Source organism: Rattus rattus, chromosome 1, assembly GCF_011064425.1.
Source record: "Rattus rattus isolate New Zealand chromosome 1, Rrattus_CSIRO_v1, whole genome shotgun sequence".
NCBI classification, from domain to species: domain Eukaryota; kingdom Metazoa; phylum Chordata; class Mammalia; order Rodentia; family Muridae; genus Rattus; species Rattus rattus.
The window spans coordinates 14,881,793-14,894,131 of NC_046154.1; the positions used below are offsets into that span (position 1 = coordinate 14,881,793).

General features: G+C 46.0%; 1 protein-coding gene across 4 annotated transcripts in view; it reads left to right on the forward strand.

Annotated features, from left to right (window-relative positions):
• The window catches only part of Pdpn (podoplanin), a 32,907-nt gene extending 20,888 nt beyond the window's left edge, over window positions 1–12,019 (forward strand). Inside the window, exons 2-6 of one of the 4 annotated variants that reach the window (XM_032895043.1) lie at window positions 2,736–2,872; window positions 4,884–5,016; window positions 8,374–8,412; window positions 9,700–9,811; window positions 10,884–12,019. In XM_032895043.1, coding sequence (XP_032750934.1) covers window positions 2,736–2,872; window positions 4,884–5,016; window positions 8,374–8,412; window positions 9,700–9,811; window positions 10,884–10,890 — 428 coding nt within the window. In that variant the 3' untranslated portion in view covers window positions 10,891–12,019. Of the gene's footprint in view, window positions 1–2,735; window positions 2,873–4,883; window positions 5,017–8,373; window positions 8,413–9,699; window positions 9,816–10,883 lie in introns of those variants that run through there. The other 3 variants (XM_032895052.1, XM_032895047.1, XM_032895058.1) reach the window with 3 other exon arrangements.
• Window positions 12,020–12,339: the final 320 nt, after the last annotated feature.

Genomic DNA, 12,339 nt, shown 5'->3' on the forward strand with positions numbered 1-12,339 from the left:
TAAAGCTTTTCCTGAGTTTCTTTTTCTTTTTCTTTTTTTCTTTTAAAGGATGACTGTGCTAGGTAGCTCAACTGAAGCCATCCGTTGGCAACTGGAATAGGGCCAGCTGCAGAGAGAAGACTCCCGAAACACAGCAACATTCCTCCACAGGCCTCCCGCCCTGTTGGCATGAGCACTTGGAGTTATGACCAAATGTTTATTAGCCGTGCTCCTGGCTGGGCCGTCTTAACAGAGGGAAAAATAACACACCAAGGGAAGCATTGCTCGTCAGAGCAGCGCCCACCGAAAAACATCTGCTCTTTAATTACACGGGTGCTTTCCAAGCACCCCACCCCCATTCCGCCGATGCCTGCGCTTCTTTGGAAACAGCATTTAGGCATGGTGTTTCCATTGCTGTTCCAGTCTTGGGAGGAAGCTCACAGCCAGTGAGTCAAGATTTGTAACTCGTGAAAAGGATTACGCGAGTTAAGTAAGAGCAGATGCCCTGGTATGGAAAGCCAGAGGCAGCAGAGCGGGGGACACTTGTCAACTCCTCTCTCACTGTTTGAGGTCATCCATTTTCTATTGCTGTAGCAAAATACCCAAGACCATGTCATTTAGAAGCATAGATCTTTAGACCCCTTGTGGCTCCGGAGGATGGAAAGTTCTAGAGCATGGCGCCGTTTCAGCCAATGCCTTTGTAACTGCATAGTTTTGCGGAACGAAGATGTGATGTCTCAGGAAGAGTGCGTGCGACAGTTCAGATCTACCCTTCTCTTACTAACCCGCCAGTCACTTCCTGGTGACCCCCTCCTGGTGACCTCATTCAGTTCTCGTTACCTTTCCAAGGCCTCCGCTTCAAACACTGTCGACCTAATGCATGTGAAGGAGATTCGATTTCTAGCGGGATCTGGGGAGACAGATGAGAGCCCGAGGCACTGTACCATTAAGATTCCGTTTTTCTAGGTGGTTCCAGTTTATACCGGGGTTGACAGTAACTAACTCACCTGTCATCCAAGCATGAGGACCTGAGTTTAAAGCCCAGAACCCACAGAAAGCAGATGAGATCCAGAGTGAACAGCCGTGGCTCTAGTGCGTCCATTGAGAGATGGGGGTTGGGGGGTGGGGACAGGAGAATCCACAGTGCCCAAGCCAGCTACCTTGTGGCAAACAGTAAGAGACTCTAACAAGATGGCAGTGGAGAACTGATGTCTTACTTAGGGTTTAATGGCTGCGAAGAGACACTATGACCGTGACAACTCTTATAAGAAGGGCAGCACTTAATCGAGTCCGGCTTACAGTTTAGCCCATTGTCGTGGCAGGAAGCATGGCAGCGGACAGACAGACATGGTGTTGGAGCGTCTCCATCTCAATCCACAGATAGCAGAAGGAGAGTGTATACCACCACACTGGGCCTAGCTTGAGCACGGGGAACCTCGAAGCCCACAAAAACCACAATGACCCACTTCCTTATTCCAACAAGGCCACGCCTCCTAACAGTACCACTCCGTATGAGCCCAGCATTCAAACACACGAGTCTCTGGAGGCCATCTCTATCCAAAATGACACCTGAGATTGTCTTCTGAACTCTATGCACAAAGCATAGCCCATACATACCTACATGTGGGAGCATGGGCTCGCACATGCGTGCGCGCGCGCGCGCGCACACACACACACACACACACACGCACACACACACAAGCGAGGGCAGTTGGATCAAATAAGGTTTTTTTGTTTTAATTATTGATTTATTATATTTGAGTACACTGTCACTCTCTTCAGACACACCAGAAGGGGGCATCAGATCTCATTCCAGATGGTTGTGAGCCACCATGTGGTTGCTGGGAATTGAACTCGGGACCTCTGGAAGAGCAGTCAGTGCTCTTAACCGCTGAGCCATCTCTCCAGCCCCATGGATCAAATAAGTTTAGCTTTTGGCACTAAGCATCCTGTTGCATCTCGACACCTTTAAGTGTCCTGCTGACTCCATACTCCATATGTAACATGGTGGTACCCACCTTTAATCCCAGCCCTCAGGAGTCAGACACAAGAGAGTCCAAGGACAGCCTGGTCTCCACAGTGAGTTACAGAACAGCCAGGGCTATGTAGAGGGGCCCTGCCTATCTCACAGAAGAAGTTGAAATGAATCTTACGAGGTCAGTGAGTCAGCGGTCTTAGTTATCCAAGTGAGCTGAGATCTCAAATAGTAATGAGGATTTGGCTTGTTGTTATAGTTTTAATTTTTATTACACTTTATGTATTTATGGGGGGGTGGGGGGAGTGTGTCCTGTCATGGCACACATGTGCCCATCCGAGGACAATTTGCAAACGTTGGTTTCCTTCCACCATTTGGATCCCAGGTTTGATCTTGAATTATCAGGTTTGGCAGCAAAAGCACCTTTACTCTTCTCGGCCATCTTGCCAGCCTGTTTGTTTGTTTGTTCATTTTTAACTGGTTAATGTTTTGATGCTGGGAAATAAGACTAGTGCCTTGGGCATACCTAGCACGTGCTAGGCTATAACCCTAGGCCTGAGTCTGAGAGTAAAAAGCAAACAGATGATCATTTTGTTGGACACTGTAGGTTTGGACAGAGCATGGACCCCAGGCATTATATATAGAAAACTATTCAAATGATTCTACAGGGTTTTCCTGGTCTATACATTACTCTGTCTGTTGTCCGGAAGACACTGTCACTACTAAACAGGGAAAGGCACACATTTGCATACTGCATCCCTGACTGGCCTTGCTTTCTCAGGGGCCATCGGTGCGCTAGAAGATGATCTTGTGACCCCGGGTCCAGGAGATGACATGGTGAACCCAGGTCTAGAAGACAGAATAGAAACCACGGACACTACAGGAGAACTGGATAAGTCAACTGCCAAGGCGCCTCTGGTGAGTGTCAAGGGAGAGTGTCATTGGCTCCAAAACCAGCTGTCACATACCTGGGTATGATGTATGTTTATGTAAGAAAACAGCTCCATACAAAGAAATGGTAATGTGACTCATAACCAGTGACACAGGTCTCATCCAGGAACAGGGAGCTGGTTTGTTGGCACAAACTATTTGAGAGCAATAGACCACATCTTCTTGTGGGCTGGAGAGGTGGCTCAGTGGTTAAGAGCACTGGCTGCTCTTCAGAGGTCCTGAGTTCAGTTTCCAGCAACCACACGGTGGCTCATAACCATCTGTAACGGGATCTGGTGCCCTCTTCTGGTGTGTCTGAGGACAGTGACAATGTACTTATATAAAATTAATTAATTAATTAATTAATTAATTAATTAAAAAAGACCACATCTTCTCAAAGTAGTAAGAAACCAGCGTTTGCAAACTCGAGCTGGGGCAGGTAATTACACCTATAATTCCTGTATCCAGGAGGCAGATGTGTGTAAATATGAACTCTACGATGTGGCAACTATAACAGCAAATGGTAAAATAATTCCTATAGCCTAGTCTACGCAGTGAGCTCCAGGACAGCCTGGACTACAGAGCAAGATTCTGCCAAATAAAACAACAAATGAACTAAAAAGGACTGAATTGAGGGAACTTTGGTAGGACCCTGAGGAGGGGAAATACCTTCATCCGAAAATGGTAGGAAAGCCCCAAGCCAGTTCCTGCCCAACCTCTTCATTCAAATCATTTGCTCCATCCTCCGTGATGAACAATGAAAAGGTTTAAAAGCCACCACTGGGCTGGGGAAATGGCTCTCAGTAACATGGACGCCTTGCGAGCATGAGGACCTACCTGAGTTCACTCTCCAAAAGCCAGATGTGATGATATCTGGGGGCTGTCCTGACTCTGGGGAGGCCTCTGGGTCCCTGGGTGTGGTGGCCAGCTAGCCTAGCCTAATTGGCAAGCGCCAGGCCAGTGAGAGACCTGTGTCAGAGAACAACAAACACACATTCACATAGGCCCACCTCAACCCCTGCATACATTGATCCTTAAAACCAGAACCTCTTCGTAGGCCTCTGCTGCCGTGGAACGGCTGTGAGTTCTGGCACACTGTGAAAGCTCTTCAGCTCTTCATGGAATTTGCTTCATCAAGTTGCCCTTGGCATTGAGAATGCATTTAAAGGGCCGGGTACAAAGTAAGTTGTCAGTGACAGTGATACATCTTTCTGCCAAGTTGATGTTCTGAGAGGTTTTTTTTTTTTTTTTTTTTAATGTATTGATTCTTTGTGAGTTTCACATCATGCACCCCAGTCACAATTATCTTACTGTCCCCTAATACCTGCCCTCTTCCCTTGTAACCTCCCCTAAACAAAATAAACAAAACACAGCATAGAAAACATGTCATTGTGGAAGCTGTAATGTACCACAGTGTGCCCCACGGTACATCCCTCTGTCCACACATCTTCCTCACTTGCTGGGGTTCATTGCAATGAGTCATCGGTGTGGTTCGACGTCTCTGGCTTCTATGACACCATCCGTATTGGTATTGGATCCTTATCGGGGCTCCTCCTGATTGGTTAATTGCCCTGTGCCACAGAGAGCCTGCAACTTTGGATCTGTGGGACTGGCCCTTCCATGCATTCTAACCATTTGCAGATGATACAGATTTGGGGGTACGCAAACTCAGAGCCCTGGATCTGGGTCAGGTGGGTGGGAGCTGAGCTTGTCAGCCCCCTGTGAGCCAGTGTTTTTTAAAGAATTAGAGGACAAGAAGTCTCCGTACCTTCTTCATTTAGGATTTACCTTAACATTTAAGATTGATTTCTGGATTGAACCTGGTTTTATTCCCCATCTCCACTCCGTTACGGTTTGATTTGGTTTTGGTTCCACCTGGAATTTATGTGGGTTCCTTTGGGTGCGTGCTACCCTAAAATCTTTCCCGAGGGAAGGCAGACAGTGTACATTTTAAACCTTCAGAATTTATCTCCTCTCTTTCTCGCCTCACTTCTGACAGGTACCAACACAGCCTCCCATTGAGGAACTGCCAACCTCAGGAACCTCCGATCACAAAGAACACGAGAGTACAACCACTGTCAAAGCGGTGACCAGCCACTCCGCGGACAAGAAAACAACTCACCCCAATAGAGGTGGGTCCGTTTTATATAACCCACGAACCTCATGAGCAGAAGAGTCAAAGGGACTGAGGGAAATGAATCCCTCACCAGACTTTGTGTGGTGGGTCCAGAATCCGGTGTAACTGTGTCAAGTTAGTTTATTGGCTTTCTGGAAATATCTCTTAACTGTGACTGATAACTAGTGGTAACTCCCTACACACACGGGCCAGTCGATGGCTCCCCTTGTATTATACCCTTCTGTTAAGAACCTTGTGTTGGTGCTGGAGAGATGGATAGCTTACTGGACAAGCCCATGAATACTTTCAGAACTCATTCAGTTCCCAGCATCTCACAATGTCTCTGTCTTCTGAGGGTGCCTCACATAACAAACGTAAAATAAATATTTGAAAAGGAAAACCATCTTGCATAAGACAGGTCATATGGCTCAGTAGGTCAGCAGGTAAAGAAAGAGGCTTGCTGCCAACCTTGACAGTCCCTGAAACATACATGGTTAGAGGCAAGAAACTAAGGCCTAGAAATTGTCTCTTGCAGGGCACCACAGCACAATACCCACATACAATAAATGAATAAGTAAAAAAAAAAAATTTTTTTTTTTTTAACAAACCTTGTGTTGACACTGGAGCAGCAATTCTACTCTAAAGTTTCCCGTTTTACATTATGGCGATTATAAGTCAGACTCAGCAGGACCTTGGATTGTGTGTATCAACCAGGCTGGTGCCTACAACCTGTACTGACTTTTGTAGCTGAGGCTGTCCTTGAACCCCCAATCATCCTACTTCTACATTTTAAGTGCTGTGATTACATAGGCTACTGTGCCTGACTGAATGTTGTGTTACTTAATGTGTACCTCATGTCCAGGTGCCAGTCTGGCCTTAAGAGCTCAACACTTCTTTTTTTGTTATGATTTATTTTTATTTGGCATGCATTGGTATTTGCTGCCTACATATATCTTTATGTGAGGGTGCTGGATTTCCTGGAAAGCAAGTTACAGACAGCTTCAAGCTGCCATGGAGGTGCTAGGAATTGAACCCAGTTCCCCTAGAAGAGCAGCCAGCACATCTAATCACTAGTTCATTTTTCCCTAGATTTCCAAAGCCTTAAAATTGGAGGGCATGGCCAGCACATCTAAGGTCCTGAGTTCTATGGTTCAACCATCTTTGGGATCCATGCCCCTTCTGTGATGCGTCCTGAGGATAGTGACATTTCATATATGAAATAAAATAAATCTTAAAAAAAAATTGGTTTTAGATCCAGGTTTGTTAGTTACATGGCCATAATGGCTCATATTCTAAGGCACAAAGATTATTAGTTAGAGGCTAGCCCTGGCTACATAGTAAGACTTTATCTTATAAAATAGCCACATGGGGCTACATGAGATGCTGTTTCAAGAACAAAAAAAACTTCCACATTTGTACATATGTACAAATCACTGTCCGAAGTATTTAACAATTGGAAGCAGCAGGGCTCACAAACAGGTGAAAGATGTAATATCTTCACATGGTGGAATGTTACTTAGCTTTAAAAGAGAAAGGAACGCTGACACATGTTACAATACATGTGAGGCAGTTCAGTCGGACACAAAGGACAGTGTGGTATGAAATCTACTTGCTTGAAGCACCAAAAGTGCTGAAGCCAATGGACACAGACATTGGAATGGTGGCCCCTAGCAGCGTAGGAGGGGTAAATGGAGAGTTGTTGTGTAGTATGCTTAATTTTTACACGATGAGAAGGGGTTGGGAATGTGGCTCTGACAGATGCTTGCCTACCAAGGTCCTGGGTTTAAGCTGTGGTACACACACACATACAAAGAGCTCAGTCAACAGATGGAGGTGATGACTGTCCATGATTAAATATAATCTCACTGCACTGCACACTTAAAAGGATTTATGGTGGCCAGGCACGGTAGGACACACCACACCGTTAATCTCAACAATCAGGAGGCAGAGGCTGCTTGGTCTACAGAGTGAGCTCTAGACAAGCCAGGGCGACACAGTGAAGTCCTGTCTCAAAACAAAACACAAAGCCAAGTCGGGTAGGGGCTCTGTCTGTTCCGTTGATTGGTTGGGTATTTTGGGGTGCTCTGGATCTAATCCAGCCCCTTCCTCACAGCTAGGCAACCGCTCTGTCTACCACTGAGTCACACCCTGTAAAGCGCTTTGAAATGGATGGAAAGCTTGCTGCAAGCTGTTAGGAAAACGCTAACATTAAACACTGAGGTGGAACCGAGGCGGACCAAAAGAAGGAGGGGGTGTTACGACACGTTTCGAAATCGTAGAGGATTTCTCGTTTCTATCATGATTCAGCGTGTAACTAGCAGAAAAAAGCGGCCTTTCACGGAGCATTTCCTGCTATTGCTCTTAGGTGTTGGAAGCATGGCTCCGTGGCTAAGAACACTTCCTGTTCTTTGCAGGGGTCTGGGATCAGCTCCTGGCAACTATGTAGCAGCTAACAATCACCTGTCACTCCAGTTCTAGGAGATCAGATACCTTCTTCTGGCCACTGCAGGCTCGAGGTGCACATAAACTAACTCTCTCTCTCTCTCTCTCTCTTCCTCTCTCTCTCTCCCCCTCCCTCTCTCCCTCTCTCCCTCTCTCTCTCACATACAAACACACCAAATAAACAAACAAACAAATAAATAAATGTAGGCTGGAGAGGTGGCTCATCTGTTAAAGGCTAGGCTCACAACCAAAACTAAATCTTAAAAAGTTGAGTGTGGGGGTGCACACCTGTAATCTTAACACTGGGAGGAAAGAACTCGGAGGGTGTGTACTGGTGCTCGACCGGAACGCAAGAGGAAACCCTCAAGGACAGAATTGAAGTCTCAAGGGACCAGTTATCACTAGGCCTTAGCAGGGCCGGCTGCTGCCTCAAGATGTATAGGTCTGACCATCAGAGAAGAATGGAGTAGATAGCAGAAGGGCAGCCCAGGTTACCTCTTCCTAAATTAGAAGCCTGGTGGGAAAGCGCTCCATTGAACCGTATCATTCCGTGTTTTCCAGGATCTTGATAAAAAGGTGAGGCAGCCACACCTGGATTCTTTCGCTATCTCTTTTCGCAGGCAAGTTTCCCAACCCTTTATCTCCCAGCTCTGGGACTCAAGTGTCCTTGACTCTGAGAGTAAGATAAGGCAAAATCCTGCCAGTGCAAAAGCTGTGAGAGCCTGTAGGTGGGAAGTAGCAAATTGAGGATAATAGATACAAAGACAGCAGTCTGTCGGGGCTGCCTTCTGAACTCCCATCAGGTTTGTTGAGGAAATTACCCTCATTGCCGGTGTTTGCTACATTCCACTTAAGGTAAATTTATCTGCCAACTGTTAAATTATAGTCATTAAATCCTAATGATTCTGATGTCGCATCTTCCTCTTTCCAGATAACGCAGGCGGTGAAACGCAGACCACAGATAAGAAAGGTAAATGAGAGGTTGATATATTCCTTTGGGAGATAAAAAAGAGAACATCTTTGAGCTTTTTTTTTCTTTTTTTTTTTTTTTTTTTTTGATTCCATTCTTTCTTGGATCTCAGTCAAACAATAAACAGAATGGAACATCTTTTCTCTCTTCCTTTCTAATTCCCTCCTCCCCACCTTTCTGAAGTAGTGGGAATTGAACCCAGGACCTTACATGCTAAGCCAATGCTCTACCGCTAAGCAACATTCCCAGCCCCGTCTAACTTTTTACTTTGAGACAGTCTAAGTTTTCCCAGGCTGACTGCTCTGATAAGCCTAGCACCTTCATCTTTCTAATTATTAAGGGAAAAAAAGGAAAATCTGTGTATTTGAAAAGAAATCGGGCTGGCAGCATAGTTAACTTGTAACTCTGTTAGTATGGGAACCCAACACTACATAAATATGTATTTGTGCACACACACACACACACACACACACACACACACACACACACACACACGCATATACACACTTCCCCCTCCCCCGACACCACACTTAGTGTATTTACTTAATGACAGCTGTGAGGAATAACATATCACAATTACTCTTATATTGAATATGCTGGAATCTTTGTTCTTTGTCATGGACATATGAGGTTTTCCCACTTAATGTTGGCCGTAAGTTTTCATCCATTTTTTTTATGTATGAAACATACTTTTACTATGTCATGAAGTATGTTCCTTTCTTTTCAGGGCTTTGTCATGGAAGGGCTTTTGTCAGCCCTTGGAAGCCATAAAGAAAAAAAAGAAAAAGCATTGCCCATCAACAATGAATCCAGTGTGTTATGTGCGATAAATCTAGAGACTCAGAAACCTTTTGATTCACAAGATGGGATTGGGGGCTGGAGAGATGGCTCAGCGGTTAAGAGCACTGACTGCTCTGCCAGAGGTCCTGAGTTCAAGTCCCAGCCACCACATGGTGGCTCAGAACCATCTGTAATGGGATCTGATGCCCTCTTCTGGTGTGTCCGAAGACAGCTACAGTGTACTCATATAAATAAATAAAAAAAAGATGGGATTCGGCCAGGGCTTGGCTTGGTGGTACCGTGCTCGACGAGGCCTGGGTTTGCTCTCTGGTACCAAGCAGAGAAAAATGGCTCAGTGCTTCCACACTTGACTCCTCTGGACGAGGGAGACAGGCGGGGACCGTTCCCTGCCGAGAACAGTACGGCAGTTCTGTTGCTTGCTTATGACGTATGGTTCGGCACATCTGTCTATTCCTGGGACTCATGCTTCTTTCCCGGTCTATTCAGATGGCTTGGCTGTAGTGACCCTGGTCGGAATCATAATTGGCGTCTTGTTAGCCATTGGCTTCATTGGAGGGATCATCATTGTGGTTATGAGGAAGATTTCTGGAAGGTTCTCGTAAGTAACCTCTCATCCCCTTGTGACGTGGGAATGTAGGCAATTCTGCCACCGCTCAAACCTTTGCATGCGCGGAAGCCTCTGCACACGGTCCTCTTCAGAAGCCCATGGCCTCCACAGGCGCGGCCTCTGACGTCATCTGGGATGGATGTCAGCCCTGGCTTTAGAAGTTTCTGAGGGTTGGGGATTTAGCTCAGTGGTAGGCGCTTGCCTAGGAAGCGCGCAAGGCCCTGGGTTGGTCCCCAGCTCGAAAAAAAATGAACAAAAAAAAAAAAAAAGTTTCTGAAAACACAAAACTTAACTTGCTTTGAGGTCTGAGCAGATCTGATCTCTCGTCTTAATTTTCCAACTGCACAAATTTGAAAGAAAAATCCCAAGTTTTAACTTGTTTTCTTCTTTTTTTTTTTTTTTTTTTTTTTTTTTTTTTTTTTTTTTTTTTGGAGCTGGGGACTGAAACCAGGGCAAGGGTTAACCTTTTTTTTCTTTTTTGTTCTTTTTTTGGAGCTGGGACCCGAACCCAGGGCCTTGCTTCCCTAGGCAAGCGCTCTACCACTGAAGCTAAATCCCCAACCCCAACTTGTTTCTTAATCTCCTTGTTCCCTCTGCCATCAACAGCACCCATCACAGTGCCCCTGTTCTGATGAGGACCTACACTGTGTGCATGGGGGGCAGGCATGCATGTTTTGCATTTAGATCCCCCCCTGACACCTAATCCCCCTACCACAGAGGTCATTATATCCTCCTGGTTAAGCTTCCTTTAGAATTTAGAATGTTCCAACTCAGGACCAGAGGAAAGCCAGAGAAATACGACAGTCCGGGAGGGGAGAGGATGTGTCATCTATGACTGGGAGGTACACTGTCATGCAGCTGTCCATGCATCATGTTCGGAAATGTCTGGGGTCCTGACCCTGGCTACGTAAGGTGTGGATGTGGGGGAATATCTGGGGGGAAAGGGCACAAAGTTCCGGGACTGAAGCTAGAGAAAAGGACAATAGGATTAATTGACGGTGGGAAAGGGAGTGACTAGTCCCAACCGCAGTCCAAGCAGTAACTATGTTCTTTATTTTCACAGGCCCTAAAGAGCCAAACAGAACTGGTTGTTCTCCCAACACATCTGAAAATAAGAGAGCTTCCATCTTGCCCTGTTCCCCATCCTCTTCCTGTGGAGGAAGATGACCCATGGAATGCCCACCCGCCCCTCTCACAGCCATGGTGACCCCTCCACTTGCCAGCAGTACCAAAGGAAAGATACGGGACAAGCCACTGGCCCCTCGAAGCATCTGCCTTTGGAAATCAAATTTTTTAATATAAATGTTATGATTGAGGACCACATGCATAGAAAAATGGTGCAAAAACCGAGACAGTATCATCAGCTTTATCAACTGTAACCATGGGTTCTTCCGGGCCAGTCCCAGTCTGTTAAGAGGCAAAAGAATTTGGAAATGTTACCTCACAGAGGCACGGGTCTTTTTGCAGTTGCCAACCTGCAAATGCAGTTGATGCATACATATTCCAGCCTAGTGGGGTCTGAATCAGTGCAATGAAAGTGTAAACCTAAAATCAGGCATGATAGGCAGCCCCTCAGGGAGCTTCATTAGACCTTTTCAGAAGCATCCACTGTCTTCAGTTCCCGGAAGATACCTTGCTTTTTACAAGCCTCCCAACCCTCTCTAAGCCCCGGATGACTCGATGACCCAGAGGTCTGTCTACTCCACTCCCCCTGGTGATGGAAAGCCCAAGTTGAGGAACCATATCCTCACCTCCCTAGGCCTCAAGCCCTCAGATCAACCGCTTCTTTCTGGACGATGGAGACCTCATCCCAGATGCTCAGAGAGTTTGTTGGATGTCACAAAATGCCAGAGCCTCAGCCGCTGTCGAACCAAGAACAAAACTCAGTCCTTAAGTGGAAGTGACTCCTGTGCCTGCTTTAGTGTAGGAAATGAGACCAACCAGTTTCTAGCACCTGCCTTCTGCTTCCCAGGAAAGATGGGGAAAGCAAAAATAATCTTGTATGTTCTTAACTGCTTCTATCTAGGTGGTGGATGGAAAGGTTTGATGTTAATAGAAGATATTTCCGGTCTTCGTGACATTCCACATCTTCCCGTGAGGACTCAGTGTTGCTGGCACAGAGCTGTAGTGTCTTGGTCACCTGTGTTGGTACTCAATACAGTGTAGACATCTTTTCAAATAAAATATGATTGTGTACAATCATGAGTCCAACATTAGACACGTCTGTCGACTTTAGATGTCACTTCTGGTGATATATGTATGTTTAGTTTTGTAGACTAAGCTAGCCAGCCTCGAACTGAGACCTGTGTACACCCTACCTCCTTAGCGGTGGGACTAAAGGTATGTGTCACCACACTTGGCTAAGAATATATCTTTTAAACCTAGCTGCCTGTTGACTTAATGGAGAGAGAAGTATCCATGGTCACAGGAAGTTTAAACCCAGGGTGGGGAAAATGGACCACAGCTTTTACCAAACCTCTGCTAAAGTAGGGAGGCCAAGGCCAAGGACAGAATGGGAT